At 51.8% G+C, this 18,597-nt stretch overlaps 1 protein-coding gene across 11 annotated transcripts in view; it reads right to left on the reverse strand.

Annotated features, from left to right (window-relative positions):
- The window catches only part of DYSF (dysferlin), a 282,294-nt gene that overhangs the window by 11,241 nt on the left and 252,456 nt on the right, over positions 1–18,597 (reverse strand). For all 11 annotated transcript variants that reach the window (XM_039540940.1, XM_039540938.1, XM_039540935.1 and 8 more), the window contains 4 exons: positions 11,278–11,377; positions 3,800–3,978; positions 2,801–2,910; positions 642–789 (listed from right to left, as the gene is read on the reverse strand). In XM_039540940.1, the coding sequence (XP_039396874.1) occupies positions 642–789; positions 2,801–2,910; positions 3,800–3,978; positions 11,278–11,377 (537 nt within the window). The remainder of the gene's footprint in view (positions 1–641; positions 790–2,800; positions 2,911–3,799; positions 3,979–11,277; positions 11,378–18,597) is intronic.

Genomic DNA, 18,597 nt, shown 5'->3' on the forward strand with positions numbered 1-18,597 from the left:
ATATCAGCGGAACACTCCTTCCAAGCCCTGATAATGAGAGATTGGGCTGCTTGGATCCCTGTAAACGACCCTGCATCTTTAACCAATTACACTTGAACATACTTTCACTACTGCTCAATGCGGGGGGGCTGGGGGGAGCTGCCTTTCTCTTCAAGGCAGCAGCAGCGCTTTCCATCCCTGGATGGCCTTTCACTTGAGGATCTCAAAGCATGCTGGAAATCAATGAAACCTCACCGCCTACCCCGCGAGGCTGGGATTAGTATAATCACCACCCCAATTCTACACATTGGGGAAACTGAGGCATGGAAAAGGCATATGACTTGACACACAGCAGAATCCAGACAGACAGACCCTGGAAATCCCCCACCATCCCTATTCCTGGGGCAGCCTCATTCGCGCTAGCAATGGAGATGGGGTAGCGCAGGCGAGCCCTTGCGGCGTAGCTACCATGACATCTACCCCTGCTCTGAAGGGACGAGGTGTGGCCAGAATAACAAGGGCTCTGGGGGGAGTTGTGCCGATGGCAGGGCAGTGGTGGGAAATGGGGAAGTGAAATGCCAGCGTAGCCACGGCATGGGGGCTGGTGCTAATAGCTGCCTCGGGACCTGGCAGTGTTTCTCCAGCCCCTGCCGACATCATACCGGGAAGGCGTAGATGAAAATCCCGATGAAGAGCAGCAGGATGAAGACCACGATGGCGATGAGAAAGACCCACTTGAAGCGCCGCCACAGGATATACTTCATGGTTTTGTAGGGGGAGGTGAACCACAGGAAGGAGGTTTCCGGGCGCCTGCAACCGGGAGCGTCAGGGTTAGCTCTGAGACCGCTGCACGGGATGGCCCCCTCAGCCTTTAGCGACTGCTGAGTGCCACAGGCATCTCCAAGGGGGATTGTGCCCAGTCGGACCCCCGGACGCCCCGCAGAACGCGCCCGCTGAACCCCCACACAGGCATCCTGGGTGTGTCCAGGCAGAACATGCCAGCTGAGCTCCTGCTAGATATGTACTGACTAGATGTACCCATGGTACATCTGAGCCCCCTGGGATACCACTGGCATGTCCTGGTACTACATCCCATCTGAGCCCCCTTGGATACCACGGGCACATCCTGGCACTACATCCCATCTGAACCCTCTTAGGTACCATGGGTACATCCTGGCACTACATCCCATCTGAGCCCCCTGGGATACCACGGGCACGTCCTGGCACTACATCCCATCTGAGCCCCCTTTGGATACCACGGGCACATCCGGGCATTACATCCCATCTGAGCCCCCTGGGATACCACAGGCACATCCTGACACTACATCCCATCTGAGCCCCTGGGATACCACGGGCACATCCTGGCATTACATCCCATCTGAGCCCCCTGGGATACCACGGGCACATCCTGGCACTACATCCCATCTGAGCCCCCTGGGATACCACAGGCACATCCTGGCACTACATCCCATCTGAGCCCCGGGGATACCACGGGCACGTCCTGGCACTACATCCCATCTGAGCCCCTGGGATACCACGGGCACATCCTGGCACTACATCCCATCTGAGCCCCCTGGGATACCACAGGCACATCCTGACACTACATCCCATCTGAGCCCCCTGGGATACCACAGGCACATCCTGGCACTACATCCCATCTGAGCCCCCTGGGATACCACAGGCACATCCTGACACTACATCCCATCTGAGCCCCCGGGGATACCACGGGCACATCCTGGCACTACATCCCATCTGAGCCCCCTTGGATACCACGGGCACATCCTGGCACTACATCCCATCTGAGCCCCCTTGGATACCATGGGCACGTCCTGGCACTACATCCCATCTGAGCCCCCTGGGATACCACGGGCACGTCCTGGCACTACATCCCATCTGAGCCCCCTGGGATACCACGGGCACGTCCTGGCACTACATCCCATCTGAGCCCCCTGGGATACCACGGGCACGTCCTGGCACTACATCCCATCTGAGCCCCCTGGGATACCACAGGCACGTCCTGACACTACATCCCATCTGAGCCCCTGAGATACCACGGGCACGTCCTGGCACAACATCCCATCTGAGCCCCCTGAGATACCATGGGCACATCCTGGCACTACCTCCCATCTGAGCCCCCTGGGATACCACGGGCACATCCTGGCACTACATCCCATCTGAGCCCCCTGGGATACCACAGGCACATCCTGGCACTACATCCCATCTGAGCCCCCTGGGATACCACGGGCACATCCTGGCACTACATCCCATCTGAGCCCCCTGGGATACCACGGGCACATCCTGGCACTACATCCCATCTGAGCCCTCTGAGATACCACGGGCACGTCCTGGCACTACATCCCATCTGAGCCTCCTTGAATATATGGGCACATCCTGACACTACATCCCATCTGAGCCCCCTGGGATACCACAGGCACATCCTGACACTACATCCCATCTGAGCCCCCTGGCATACCACAGTGACATCCTGGCACTACATCCCATCTGAGCCCCCTTGGGTACCATGGGGTACAGGCGGGCAGTACGTACCATCTGAGCCCCCTTGGGTACTATGGGGTACAGGCGGGCAGTACGTGCCATCTGAGCCCCCTTGGATACTATGGGGTACAGGCGGGCAGTACGTGCCATCTGAGTGCACAGACACACAGAGATGGCAGTGAGCGCTAATGCCCCACTGTAACCAGTGTTTGCTGGATTGGGTCTCTGTAGATTGTGACCTCTTGGCCCAGGGGCCCTGTCTTTTCAACTTGCTTCTAAAGTGTCCCAGGTCCCTATGGTTGGTTTAGAATCAACAAGCTCTTACTTGGGGTCCTCCAGCTTCGGGTTCATGTTTGGCTCATCGCGGCCCATCCCTGCCGGCCTTTCTTCCTGCTCCTGCTCTGTCACAATCTCCAAGGTCATTTCCAACTTACCCTGCATGGGAAAAGAGGCAGGAAATAGAGTAACTGGCTCTGTGGAGCAAAACACCGACTTGGGAAAGGAAAATTGCTTCAGGGCTTCAGCCAATGGCTGACTCTTAAGGATCAGGGTGATTATCCCACATCTGCTTCTGCTGGATTCGGGTACTGGCCCAGGACGCTGGACTAAATGGACCGTGGGTCTGCTCCAGTCTGGCAATTGTTGGGTTCCTCTGTTTCAAATTAGAACTCTGTGGGAGGAGGCTGAGCTAGATTCACCCATATTCTTAAGCCAAGAACATATCCCTTCCGCCTAGTCTTCCATGGAAGGGCTAGCGAATGAGTGGCCAGGCTGCAACGTCTGAGGAAACAACAAATGTTGAGCCACTAATGGAGAATATTTGCAAAAAGTGAATTTTCAATATGTAATCACGCGCGTTCACTGGGTTCTAAGTGCTCATCCAGTCAGGGAACAGACCACGTGACCTCAATGACCAGTCAGAACAGTTCAGTTTTCCAACTATCAAACTCTCATTCGGGGACCATCGTTTTGCTCCATTTGCCCCATTCTAGCACAATGGGGCCCTGGTCGACGACTGAGGATCTTAGGGCACACGAATAATCATGAGAAATTTGAGAATACAAAACAAGGCAACATTCACGACAACAAATGATTTGTTCTGAATGATTTGCCCAGTGCTGTGACAAAAGCTGGAAAACCCTTAGGAGAGGAAGGATGGACCAGGGTATAGGGCACTAGCCTAGACCCAAGGTCAATTCCCTCCTCTGCCACAGATTTCCTTTGTAACCTTGGGCATGTCACTCAGCCTCTCTGAGCCTCAGTTCCCCACCTGTACAATGGAGATAAAAGCATAGATGATGCCAAGTGAGCCGAAGGGACTTACTGCTATGGTCTTCTTCTCTTCTGCCTCCACAACACAGGGCCACCAGCCCTTGACAGCTTTCTGCTCAAAGAGCGACACAAATCGGTCAGAGGACAAGGTCTCATCCAGGAGGTTTAAAGAGCACTTCTCAGCTGTCTTGGCAGGTGCTGGCATCTGGTTGAGGTCCATCTGAACAGAACCTGCAAGGAGCAACGCTAGCATTTACAGGTTGAGCATGAATCACATTTCCCAGGATCTGGGGGGAGATTGGGGTTCGGGACAGGCTGGGGGTTCCCTGACCCCATGGCCCCAGCCATAAACATTAACACGTGGCATAATGGGCACCGAAATCAGGATTTTCCAATGAGCTCAGCTCCCATTGTGATGCCATCCGGCAGCTTTTCTAAAGACCTTAGCGCCCAGCGTGCGGAGTGTCTGGCCCCAAATGGTCTAGGACCAGCTTATTTAAAACCTTGTCTCTCCCTGTGCCCTAGTGCCACTGTGGCAGTCAGGGGGCAGCTGGTTTGTATGAGAGAGGGAGGCAGCTGGCAGCATCCGGTCTGTATAAGAGCAAGGGGCAGCTGGCAACATTCTCAGGGTCTGGCTACACTGCAATGTAATCCCAGGGGAAGTGGGGCTCGAGTGGAATCCCAGGCCTGAACATCCACATTGCATTTTAACACTGTGTGAAGACCTTTCTAATCCATGCTCGAACCTAGGGCTCTGGTGTCCACACTGCAGTGCTCAGACCCGAGTCAAAGTCACCATATCCCAGAGTCCCTAGCACCACCACCCCCCCGCCGAAATGTTGGCCGCTGTAGCCCTAGGACCATGGTGCACTGTGGGAAAACTTTCCTGCCCACCCTGCACATTACCAGGAAGCAGCTCGCTTTGCAAAAGGCTTGATGGGTTCACTTGCAGTTGCAAACCCAGGCAGATCCCTGGTAGAGCACTTGGAGATCGGTGATCAGAAGAGAATGGGTTAACACTGGCCTGAGCTGCTGCCCTTTGCAAAGGGGGGGTAGCTTCTATTTTCAATAGAGTGGATTGCAGACTGTTGGGATAGAGAGGCCTGAGGAAGTTGTCCCGTGGAATTGTGGGATACTTCTGGCTCTCTCTTGGGACCCGAGTCAAGCAGGGGCTGCGTCTACACTGCAATAGGCCTTGGACCCTGGGTCCTGACTTAACTTGCACTTAACTTACAGCCATGCAGGGCCCTGAGTCCAAGCCCTGGGTGAGCACCAGTGCAGTGTAGACGCAAGGGGCGTGAGGCTTGAGCCCGGGCTTATGCTGCAGCATAGACATACCCTGAGCTTTGGAAGTCACTCTCTCTGGATCTGAAATAATCCTCTCGTGGACCTTCAGGACATGCTGCAAGCCGCGCTGGCTTGCCTGAGCTCAGAGAGATTGGAAGGCTTCCAGCAGGAGCGTGAAGAACTAGGGACTATGGGAAGAATGATTATCTCCCTTTGCAAAGTGCTTTGAGTTCTACGGATGAGATGTACCAGGTACTATCACTCACCAGACATAATCAGCTGAGCACTTATATGTGCATCTATACCGTGATGTATCATTCATTGCTTACAACGCTCTGTTAGAAGCCTGACAAAAGGGCCTCCCAATTTTGGTTCTCGCTTTGCCAATATGCAGCAGCCTGCAGCGCGGCTTTCACGTTGTCCAATCTCTCAAGTTAAGCAGAGGTTTGCTATAGGGAGGTTAGTACAGCGTCCAGATAAGGAACCACCCAAGGAAATCCCAGAATTAACTGCTCTAGTGTGGTGGTGGGGCCGATGTGCTGCTGGAGGCACAGAAGAGAGGTAATGCTTTGGTCCCGACCATTTGTGGACAATAAAGATCCCACAGCAATATTTTCAGGGGACGGTGCGTTAGCCCAGATATCCTGCTTGCAACCCCGTTGGGCATTTACATTCTGCCTGCCCCACCCCTTCTCACCTCTGCAATTTCAATTGAATACAATTTGCCTTATCACTTCCCGCCCAAACTGTTTTGTCAAAAATTCACCAGTTGTGAAGATCTTGTTTCCTCCCTATGTTGCCTGGACTAGCCATCTTCTAAATCTTACTGCTCTGTGGTCCCAGCTAGCCTGATGGGGGCTGGGAGCTTCGAATGCACCTAAGTGACTTAGGAATAGGGGATTTCTCTCCTTCTAAGTCACTTAGGAAATCTCACCCCTGGATCTTGCTAGAGCATAGATCACATTTCCCAGGATCTGGAGGGAGATGGGGGTCCAGGACAGGCTGGAGGTCCCCTGACCCAACCATTAAGAACTGCAAGAGGTCTGATTGTCCAAGGCCGTACTAGCCTGGGAGAGAAGTGCGGCATCTAAAGTTAGACAGCAAAATGCGTCTCAGACACCGACATGCTGATTCAAAGAGGGATTTAGACAGATAAATGCTGCCCCAGGCACCTCCTTTGCCTCAGCCGGCGTTTAGGTGACTCCCAGTGGTATTCGGGTGCTTGATGTAGGCAGCCATGTTTGAAAGTGGGGCCCAGCGTGACTTGGCACTCGCTCTTTGAGGGCTCAGAGCCAGTGGTGACGAACGCAGCATAGGTGCCCAGGCGGAGTAAATTAGAGACAAGGTGGAGGAGGTGACATCTTTTACTGGCCCCACTTCTCTCCCTCGCACTAAAAGTGGGGCCAATAAAAGATAGCACACACTCACCTTGTCTCTCTAGTACCCTGTGCCCCCGAAATGGCTACAACTGTCCTGCAAGCAGGAAGAGTCAATGAGATTTCCAGTCGCCCCTTGGCATGTCCTTGGCTGCCGTTCTGACTGGTGACTCTCCCCCGTGACCCACTGCTGTGCTCCCTGCTGCAGTCTGCAGAGAGGCAAAAGCTGCTCTCAGAGAAGGGGGTGGGTCATTTGCCTCAGGGGGATGTGCAAAGCTGGACCTTAAGCCACTGTATCACGTATCCCCTGAACCATGGCTGGGTTAGACTAAGCCCCTGGCAAGAGGTTCCTGAGATCCTCTACGTCCCTGGGGTGGTGTCGTGCATACTGATGGCCCTCAAAGATATGATCTCTCTCCTCACTGCTCTCGATCCCCATCTCTGGCCGAGGGTTACCACCTTTGAAATGCAACAAACCCAGCACGTACCTCCCCTACCAGGCAAGCCCACCTCACCCCCAACCCCCAAGCACAAGGCAACTCTGCATGCCTCCTTCAACAGCCACTTGCAGTATTCAGAGCGATAAAGAGAATAAGATTTTTAACAGCCTCCGCCCCCAGCATGGTGTTTTGGGCCCCGCTTGCAGCTCTCACCCCCACACTGCCCGTCCCAAGCTCAGCAACCAGTTCTGCCCCCCAGCCAGAGCCCGGCTTCTCCTGCAGCTCCCAGTTTTTTGCCCTCCCGCTTCCAAGCCCTGGAGGCTGCAGCGGAGCCCCTTCCCTCCCCCACCCCAGGCCAGGTGTTGCCGGGGGAGGGGAGGACCAGGGGTTGTACCATCCAGTCCCCATTGCTCACAGGGCTCAGGGGGACAAGTGGCAGAGCCGCCCTGAGCTGCTGGGGTCTCTGCTCCCCTCCCCTCCCGTGAAAGCAGTGTGGGCTCCTAGGAGCAGGGGAGAGAGCCCTGCCTGCTTCCAGCCGCAGTTCTGATTGGCTGTTCTTCCTGGGAGGCAGGGCAATGGGAAAGGCAGCCAATCAGAGAGGGATCGGAAATGCATGTGGGGATTGGAGGTTCTGCCTTCGCCCCAACCTGGCTTCCAGCCCTGGCCCCGCTGGACTCCCCCCCTCCCCTGTAAGGGTGAGGTCTGGGCTTACCAACTTTCTAATCGCACAAAACCGAACACCCTAGCCCCGCCCCTCCCCGAGGCCCCGCCCCTTCCCCGAGGCCACACCCCTGCCCCGCCCCTTCCCCGAGGCCACACACCCCTGCCCCGCCCCTTCCCCGAGGCCACACCCCCTGCCCCGCCCCCTCCCGGAGGCCCTGCCCCACTCACTACATTGCCCCTCCCTTGGTGGCTCATTCTCCCCCACCCTCACTCACTTCACTGGGCTGGGGTGGGGGTTGGGATGCGAGAGGGAGTGAGGGCTCTGGGGCGGGGCCGGGGATGAGGGGTTTGGGGTGCGGGAGGGAGTGAGGGCTCTGGGGTGGGGCCGGGGATGAGGAGTTTGGGGTGCAGGAGGGAGTGAGGGCTCTGGGGTGGGGCCGGGGATGAGGGGTTTGGGGTGCAGGAGGGAGTGAGGGCTCTGGGGTGGGGCCAGGGATGAGGGGTTTGGGGTGCAGGAGGGGGCTCTGGGTTTGGGGGACACAGGGCTGGGACATGGGCTTACCGCCGGTGGCTCCCAGTCAGAGGCACAGGAGAGCTAAGGCAGGCTGCCTGCCTGTCCTGACTCTGCGCTGCACCCTGGAAGCAGCCAAAATCTCCAGCTCCTAGTTGGGGGGGTGGGGGGAGGTTCCTGGCCAATGGGAGTGTGGATGCATAAGAGCCGTACCTCCGAGCCACTTCCGCGGCGCAGCGCCAGGAGAGAGGAGGTAGGCCTGCCCTAGCTTGGCTCCAGCACACCACCACCGACGGGACTGGCGGTGCTGATCGAAGCCTCCAGGTTCCTTTTTCAACTGGGCGTTCCGGTCGAAAACCAGACACCTGGTCACCGTAGTGAAGTCCCTGCAGGTCAGGGATGAGGCTTGTGGGGGATGGGAAGGGCTGGTGCTGAGGTGCCATGCAGTTCCCTTTGGGGGACAGCAATGGGTGTGCTGGGCCCGGTCCAGAGCAGGGGCAAATGGACACTGCTCAGATGGAGTCAGTGGCACTTCCCCCATTTACACCCACTTGGGATCCGTCCCTGAGCACTGAGTTCCCTGTGAAGGAAGACACCTGGGGATTTCATTAGTAGAGACTGAGAGAGCCTGATCCCTCAGGAGGAGCAAACCTAGCAGGAGAATGGCCTATTCCCCAGGCAGCGCCTCCGGCCACTCCTGCATTAACCCTGTGCAGAGAATGCAGGGCAGGGTGGGAGCTGGGAATTATCAGTGCCCAGAGAGAGGGTCGCACTGGCACCAGGCCGGTTGCATGAGGACCACCTTTAATTTGCATTCAGTGGAGTAGATTGCATGTGCAGCCACTTTGCAAAGCCCTCCCCAAACGACCATGTCCTCACTGGTGCTGCGCTCCCTCATGGGGTCCACTAGGACTTCAGAGGTGTATCCCATAGTGCTTCCTGCTGCAGTGACCTCAACCACTCTAAGTCTTTCCCAGTGAACTGTGAGAACCCTGGGCTGTGTTTGTGGGCACACAGGGGAATGGTGGGAAGGCGCAGAAGGACTATCAGCACTCGCGGGATGTAGCCTGGGTCCATACTGCAAAGTGGAAAACGGGCCGTGACCCAGGTGCCCAGCTGGCCGAGTGAAAAGCAGCACTTCACCAGGGTCAGAGGGTTGGGGGGGTGGATGGGAAGGGGCGAGGGGAACACCCAAGACCCCGCGTTAACTCTTTAGTGAAGACAGATCCTGGATACTGCTTTGTTCCAGAGGGAGCATTGCATGTTAGATGCAGAGTCTCCCCTGGCTGCCCCTCTGTGTTAACAACAGTGGCTGCAGCACAGAAAGCTGGGGGCTGCATCAGACCTATGGGGTGCACTGTGTCTCCCCACTTTAGGCAAACTAGAGAACATCCCTCCTCCAACCTTGAGTCAGGCACCAATAAACAGCCACTCAACAATTCTGCGGTACAGAGGCAACCACTTGTTTGTACCCTGGACAACAATGGGCCATGTGGACATGCAGATAAACCCACCTGCCCACTCCGGCACACGCAGGGAGACAGAAACATGGACCTCCAGCCAGACTGATAAATCCACGGACACCAAGACCCTCTCCTGAATTTCAGCCCTGCCTGGAGGAAACCCCCCCTGGGATAAGGGGGGTCTGGACTGCTTGGGAGGGGAGAAGTGATGTGGGAGGCACAGTGATGCAGAGAACTGATGTGGGAGCTGGGAGGGGGTGAACTGAGGTTGGGGGAGAACTGATGGGATACAGCTTCTGCAGCTGGGGGCCAAAATCACCTCACTCCATACATTTGGGAGAGCAGGCCACACTGATCGTCACCCGCAAACGTCGTATTCAGAAATCAAAAGATTGGCTTGAAAACTCAGTGCAACACAAAGCAGGCTGGAGCTGAAGAGTGAGGTTAGTTTTGGGCAACACATTTCAATGCAGAGCAGTGAAATCAGAGGGAGTTTGGAGAAGAGAGATCAGAAAGGTTTAGAAATTAAAATGCTCTGTAGAAATCAGAAGATGGAACTCATGACATTTCGATGGCACCTGAAACAGGCCCAAGCACTTCACAAACTATCTACAGCCAGTGCAGCCACCTCTGGGTTAGAACGCCCAGCAAACTGCACAAAACAGAAAGGGGGGAATTTTGTCTGAGGAAGCCAAGCTCCTGCATTCTTACACAAAATACCCCAGGATCTTTAATGTCCATGCAGAATAGACGGGACCTTGGTGTTTTAAAGTCTTGTCTGAAAGACCCATGTGTAGCAAACTGCATGGAATTCAGTTTATCTACCTTGGCATGGGCTGAAAGGCTGGGCATGTTTGTTCTGGAGGAGAAAAGGCGGAGGGGAAACACGAAAAGTGACTACAAATAGAGGATATAAAAAGGGTGTTAGAAAGAGGTTTGAAGCCAATTCTCACTCATTATTGAAGACAGAACAAGACGCTCTGGGCTTATGGAAAGCTGCATCAAGGTGGAATCCTAGGAGAAAATGTTTAGACTCTTAAGAATATTGAAGATGATGGGGCAGGTACCAAGGTTTGTGAAATCGGCACTAATGGAGGTACTGGGATAGAACCGCAACTCATGTAAATCAGAGCAGCTCTACAGAAATCATTGGAACTACTCATAATTTATACCAGCGGAGGACCTGGTGCACTGAAGGCGGAGACCGGAGATCTAGCATTCAGGGATTGCCTAGCATCAGTCCTGCTGTGATACAGGGATATGTACTATACTGTCACTGACACACTAGATCTTCCTGTAATCCAGAGAATTCTATAGTGATTTGATCTCTATGTCCACATCTTGCTCTCTCTCTCTCTGTTTCAGTACTGGGCATTAGAGGGGTGTGACATTCATTGCCTGATTTTTTTTTAATCAGCAAAAAAACACAGATTCTGAGACACCAAAACATTTTGCAAATGTCTGATGGTTTCACCGAGTGGTTCATATCGAAAACATAAAAACTTCGGGAAAAAATGTTTCAATTTTTCACTTCAAAATGACCTGTATAGAAATTTCATTCGGTTTTTTTAAAGTTAAAAAAAAAAACACTAAATCAACATGGAATGTTTAGTGTCAAGTCAAACAAAATATTTTGTTCTACTCAAAAGGATTTTTTTTACTTTTCTATTTGCCAAAAATGTTCTAAAAATTACTTTTCAGATCGACTCAAATTTTTTTAAATATATTTTTCAGAATCGACAGCAACCTGAGAAATCAGTTCTTTGAACTAGGGACACATCCCAACTTACCCAAGTAGTCATCAAAAGAGAATTTGTCATTGTCCCAGATCTGGAGGATAAGCTGGGGTGGGACCTTATTGTCCGTCTTGTCCAAGCTCCAGAAGTGCTCCTGCGGTCACAGGGGAAAGGAAACAAACCAGAAAAGATGTTGAGCAGAAACAGGAATACAGTGGCAATCGTCATTTCATACATTGTGTGTGTCCTTAACTCCCTCGGTGCATGCAGCCACTCTACCACAGACTGTAATCTCATTAGTTCTCACGTGTTATAAGCACTGGCCTTAGTCAATGAATGGATGGGAGACATTCAGTGGTGGTGTAGGTGTCTCCTGCTGCCTAGACCACCCAATGCCAATGACCTCGAAGGGTGGTAACAGGTACCATGCCGCTGAAGGATCTCTCTTTTGGATTCATACATTTTAAGGCCACAAGAAACAATCATAATCATTCAGTCCGACCTCCTGCATAACAGAGGCCAGAGACCCTCACCCTGCAATTCCTGCATCAAGACCACAATTTCTGTTTGGGCTATGGGAGATCTTACAGAAAGATACTGAGTCTTGACTGAATGGCTGCACATGATGGAGAACCCCACCACATCCCAAATTACCATCCATGTTTAAATGTATGCCTTATTTCTAGTCTGAATTTGTTTCCCTTCCACTTCCAGCCATTGGATCTCATTCTGCTAGATTAAAGAGCCATCTGCTGTCAGAAATCTCTTCCACATACATAGCTGTACAGCCTTTGATCAAGTTACCTTTTAACCTTCTCTTTCATAAACTAAATAGATTAAGTTTCTTCAGCCTCTCACTGGACGGCATGATTTTCAGATCTCAAATCATTCTTGTGAGTTTTTTTTAACCCTTCCAATTTTTCATCATCTTTTGAAGTGTGAACCATAGAACTGGATACGGTATTCCAGGAATGGTCCCACCAGATGAGTCTTGGTCCCTGTAACAGGGCTCCTGCCCTGCACTGGCCCTAAGAGAGTTAAAACCAGCCTATGGAGGCTGAGCGGCAGGCAGCCAAAGGAATGGCTGCAGGGGAAACAGCCAATCAGGGTCCAGCAGGCCCAAATAAAAGGAAGCTGCAGACCAAAGCGAGGGAGTCTGCTGTAGGGAGCCCTCGGGATAAGACTGGCTTCCTAGCGGGCTACAGAGAGACCAGCACCAGGGGAAGGGCAGGTGCTAGCAGGGACCGGGGGAAGCTAGAGGTGCTAGCAGGGACCGGGGGAAGCTAGGGAGAGCTCCTGATGGGCTGCCAAGACTTACAGGCTGGAGGCCCTGGGAGAGGGTAAAGGAGCTGGAGCCAGAGGCAGGAGCAGAAGGAACTGAGGCTGAGGGGAAGTGGCCCAGGGAATAGAGACAGTGAACTGGAAGGAAGAGGCAGCAGGAAGCTTCTGGTTGCAGGGTCCCGTGGCCCAGAGTAGTGGGCGGGCCTGTCCCCCTCTCCCCCAGCCGCTGAAGCAGCAGCCAGGCTGTGGACTGCCAAGCTGCTGCGAGGAGTGACTGGACTCATGTTGGAGGAGTCCCCCGGCAGGGGGAGAAACTGGATGGTGACTTGGCCGATGGGCTGTGCCACGAAGCAGACGCCGAGAGGAAGGAGCCATAATGGCTCTGCAGACGGAGACGAGGACGGGAGAGCCACCACCACCCAAGGGTGCACCCGCTGGGACTGAGCTAGTTCCCAAAACGCCCAGCAGGAGGCGCCAGTGTGGTGAGTGACCCTGTGACAGTTCCACTAATATTTCAGCAATGGTCCCACCAGAAGAGTCGTAGGCCTTGAACACCTAGTCATTAAAGAGCCCATGGCATCTTTTGCAAGAGCTGGGATGTTAGTCCTGGTGCTCTGGCCATATGCTGATGTAAGATATTGCACTGTGACTATCTAAACGTTCCCTGCACTTTCCGTTAGATATGGTGCTCTCCCTCCATTCACCATCAGCCAGCTTTGCTGTTTGCAAATCTTCCCTCTGGAAACTTGGGTTCACGCCCCATGTAGGCTGCAAGTGAGACGGAGCTTGTGGTGGCATCATCCTAGTTGATCATGGATATTGGCCCACGTCAAAAAAACTGCCACTTAATTTGGTACAATTGTCAGTGTCCTCTCAAAAAGGGCCCGGTACGAGGCAATTAGAAAGTGCCTGCAGGTTAGGAGTGAGGTGCCTCGGTAGAGCGAGATGGAGACACATGCACAGTGAAGGCTTCATAATTCCTGGATCTAATCCATGGAGTATTGCTCACATAGGGGACGCAGGGTCAGTACCACTATCTTTGTTGAATGTTCTCATTAAGAGCCAGGGTGCAACCCGCTGGCAAGAATTCACGCCATCCCGTCTCAACATGGCACTATCATAAATGGAACTTGATTTAATTAAAACCAGGAAACATGGGAATTATTCATGACACATTTGCCCCGCCATAAATTCATCACTGGAGCTACAAACCTCGCATTCATTATATCAAGCAATATAAGTAAAAAGAATGTGTTAGACTCCATAAAAACATAAATAATTGACCAGGGGCGATGGCGGGGGGAGGGGAGCATTTAAACATCATTGATACTGGCTTCATTTAAGAGATCCCCCTGGAAGGTTGTATTTCAATTTATCTCCAACCCTCTGCTCACTTTGTAAAAACACACTGACGGTTTTGAAATGGGGTGTTTTATTTATGCATCTTAAATATTTTAGAATTCAGAAAAATTATAAAATAATAAATGGAAACTTCCATTTTTTTTCACTTTGTCCTCCGAGAAACTGGTGAAATGTGTGTTTTTTCAAGGGGGCGGGGGAGGGGAGTCATTTCCCCAGCTAATAACTTATTCTAAATTAAAACTGCTAAAAAGGACCCGTGCCCGAGTCTTTCCTTTCCTACGTTTTGATTATGTCCTAGCCTGCAGAGGGACTCTTAGCTACCCAAAGGGGAATCCACAGGAGAAGGTCCTCTGGGAAGTGTTATGAATATATGGAGACCCAACTTACAAAAGAGATATGGTTAAAATGTGGGTGTCTTAAAGTGAGCCACCCAAATCCCTGTTTTAGGTACCTACACTATGCAACCTCATTTTGGGAAGATCTGAGCACCTGTAACTCCCAGTTACGGGAAGGGCCTAACTTTAAAGGACCTGAGTTTCAAAATGCTGCCCTACCCCTTTAAATGCCGGAGGTGGGAGTGGCCTCCTTTTGCTCACGAGAAGGAAGGAGGCGGAGCTCCTGCCAAGAGGGGCAGAGACTTAGAGGATAACTGGTCCCCAGGCTCTAAGGGTGAACATATCGTAGAAGCCGAAGATATCGCTGTATGTTCAATCTCACAGTATCTGCCACAGTGAAAAGCAAGTGGCATTTAATTGACTTTCACCAGCAGATTCCATATTTTTTGCCACCGAAAAAAATGATGTTGGGAACAGGGACGACATATAGAATCTATTCGCAATTCATGGGGTGACACGAAGAATTCACAACAAACCGAACGCTGTGAGCCAAGTCCCGCCACGCTAGCTCATGCTCCAGGGGCGCTCCCATTTTGATTTCAGTGGGCCTGATTCTAATGGCCTTACTCATACGTAGGATTTGTCTACACTACCCACTTCTGTCAGTGTAACTTACGTCACTCAGGGGTGTGAAAAAACCCATATTCCTGAGCGACATAAGTGACACTGGCGGAAGCGCCGGTGTGGACAGAACTATGGTGGTGGGAGAGCATCTCCTGCCAACACAGCTACCACTGCTCGCTGAGCTGGTTTTATTATGTGGGCGGGAGAGGTCCCTCCCGTCGGCACAGTGCGGCTACGTGAGCCATCTTACAGCGGTGCAGCTGCTTCGGTACCGCTGTAAGCTCGCCAGTGTAGACCTGGCCTGAGCAGGTCATTATTCCACGCATAGACCCATCAAATTCAACTGTACGGAAAGCAGCAGGGTGCTGACTTGGGTGTTGGTAGACCTGGCCTCTGCTCCTGAGCTGTGTGTGACCTAGGCAAGGTCCCCTCTCTATCTCTGCATCCCCCCACAGACCCTTTGTCGATTTAGACTGTAGCTCCTCTGGGCAGGGACTGTATTGGGGCCCTGATCTCAGCCTCTCATTGCTACTCTAATGCCAATAACAACCCATGGAATAAGGTGCTGTTGAGTCTGGGCAGCAGAATCTGGCACAATGGGATTGCTCATGTACTCAGTTACTGCTCAGCCAGGGTATCGGAATCTGGCCCTCAACTTTTGGTCGGCGATAAGCACATTCACCGTCCAACACTGCAGCTTTTACTCACATGATCAACCCTGCCTTCCATGAGGCTCGCTGCCTGACTAAGGATGACTCACGCAGGATGAGGCGCTTGGCGGATTCAGATACAGCACACAGAGTTTGCACAATCGGTACAGCTTGGCCTTTCTTGTGGAAAAATACCGTCAGTGTGGTTTGGCCAGCAGGAGAATGCTCCTCCTAGGAGCCATGTGAACCAGGGGACACTGTGGAACAAATCTGGAAACTAGGCTGTGAAAAAGGATCAGGTGGAGGAGAAAGGGGAGGAATTTGATGCATAGCTACATTTATGGGCTATTTTGAAGCAGCGAGAAATTTGCCTCGATGATTAAACCTTGCTGCAAAGGTGCACTATAAAATTACCCTTTGCAACAATTTTGCAAGCCCGGGAGGGAAAAGCGGGTGAATTACCGCCGGTTTTGTTTTGCAGTGGTTTGGAGAGGGGGTGATGTGTAAATGTTTTATGATTGTGACTAATACAGGAGGGAGGCATAAGAAATGATTCCTCTCGCTAGCAAAGTGTTGACAGGGCTGCAGTTCTTCTGGGCTATTTATGTTCTACCGAATACAAAGTCAAGAGCATTTTCTCTGAGGCCATGTGACCCTGGCCTGCTGGTTTCCAATCTGTAGCTTTGAAGAAAGTCTGGCTTGTTTCAGCCTGTGCCTGGAGGAAAGAGCTTCTTCTTTGGTCCCACAGCCTGCATTCGTTCCTCATGGCTGCTCCACAGGGGGACCCTGTGGCTGGGCAAGATGCCTGGAGCATCTCATTGGTGGTTGGCTTTGCGCTTTTTCTTGGGGCAGCTGAGCCCCTCCTCTTATGACAACAAGAATTGACTGTTCCAGGGAGCAACCCTTCAAGGTGTCACAAAATGGCTTCTCTGAACCTTGTCCCACTGGGACATTTCATCGATTTCTAATAAGTAGGCAGCTGAAATCATCCATTATTATTGTTTCATTTGACTATGTTGCCTCTTTGAACTCTGACTACTGTTGCCAACTCTCACAATTTTATCCAGCGTTTCACTATCCTTGGAGTTTTTCTTCAAGCCCCAGCTCTTGGAGTCAGGTGACTGCAAGAGAATCTCAGTTTTCACTTTTCACAAAAATTCAGTTTCTAGCCTTCCTAGTAACAAACGAAAGCTTGGAAACGTGACCTCTTCAGGCTCAAAAACTAGAAGGCAGATGAAAAGAACCCAACATTTCTTATTTTTAAATTATCTTGATTTTTAAGCCAACCTCATTATTTTGAGGGGGAACTGACATCATTTTTAATTCTTGGGATTGGTAGTAACAGTCTCCATTAAAATTCTACCCTCAAAGTCCTTTCCCTGATCAGGAGGCTGGCACCTTAATCCTATGCGTAATATACTGTTATTATTATATGATTGTGCAGTGCCTAGCACAATGGAGCCAAGAGCTAATGGGAGTCTGTAGTCATCATCACTCTCTAAATGTTAAATATATTATTAATAACTATTATTAGTAATAATAATAGACTTGGGATTTTTATTCTCCAGACCAGGGGAGGGCAAACTACGGCCCACAGGCCGGATCCAGCCCGTCAGGGCTTTCAATCCAGCCGGCGGGATTGCCAGCCCTGTGGCGCAGTGGGGCTAAGGCAGGCTCCCTCCCTGCCCTGGCCCCACGCCGCTCCCGGAAGTGGCCGGCACCACATCCCTGTGGCTCCTAGGGGAGGGGGGAGGCAGAGGGCTCCATTGGCCAGAAACAGGGAACCGCGGCCAATGGGAGCTTTGAGGGTGGTACCCGCAGGCGAGGACAGCTCACAGCGCAGCCGCCTACCTCACCCCACCCCCAGGAGCCACTGCTGGACATGCTGGCCACTTCCGTGAACAGCGCGGGGCCAGGGCAGGCAGGGAGCTGGCCTTAGCCTCGCTGCACGCTGCTGACACCCTGGAGCCGCTTGAGGTAAGCAGCACCGGGCCGGAGCCCGCTCCTTGAATCCCTTCTGCACCCCACACCCCAACCCTCTGCCATGAGCTCCCTTACCCCCTGCCACACCCCTCCTGCACCCCAACCCCCTGCCCTGAGCCCCCTGCCACATCCCACACCCCTCCTGCACCCCAGCTCCCTGCCCTGAGCCCCCTGCCACATTCCACACCTCCTGCACCCCAACCCCCTGCCCTGAGCCCCCTGTCACACCCCACACCCCTCCTGCACCCCAAACTCCCTCCCACACCCCAACCTCCTGCCCCGGCCCTACATTCATGGCCCTGCATACAATTTCCCCACCCAGATGTTGCCATCAGGCCAAAAATTTGCCCACCCCTTCTCCAGACCCTACAGCATGGTGCTCTCTACTCCAGAATTGTGCCTCATTGCAGTCTATGGAATGTATTTGGCATAGTGCTAATTCCTCAGTCTCTGCAGTCTGTCCTTTCTATACAATTGATAGCCAGGTACCAGCGTGTTTGAATCTCTGTTGTCATTCCACTATCTTCCAGTAATGTCTAGCATATCATATTCCTCATACATTTTTGCCATCCAGCTTCTTGCTGTGTTATCCATTTCTGTATACGTTAGTTTCTTTTATTATTAATAAAGTCAATAATCAGAAATAGAGCTGGTTGAAATTTTTCAACTGAAATATTTTTCATCAACATGGAAATGTTAGATTTGATGAAAATTTTGATTTTTCCAATGGAAACAAACTGAATTTTTTTGTTTCAGCTTGAAATTTTAATTTCATTTTTCAAAAACCAAAATATATTCAGTTTTCAGGTTCCCTCATGTCATCTTTGTCTCCTGTATTTTACATTCCCCTTATTTTTTTCTACTGGAAAAGGAGGGCAAAAAGCAGGAAAGGGAGGAAAAAAATCTCCATACTGAAAATCAATTACTGGTTTTATCCCAATTTTTGATAACCAAAATGAAATGAAAATTTGAACAAAATGTAAAATTCAGTTTGAATTTTTTTCAATTGAAAAAAATCACAATTTTCCACTAAAAATTTCAAACAAAAATGTTTTGTGCACACTATGTCACAGGAATAAACTTGTATTTTCCAACCATCTCTAATCATGAGAAGAAAGAAAAGGTGGATAGAAAGCTGG

The sequence above is a fragment of the Mauremys reevesii genome, linkage group 5 (genome assembly GCF_016161935.1).
Source record: "Mauremys reevesii isolate NIE-2019 linkage group 5, ASM1616193v1, whole genome shotgun sequence".
Lineage (NCBI taxonomy): Eukaryota > Metazoa > Chordata > Testudines > Geoemydidae > Mauremys > Mauremys reevesii.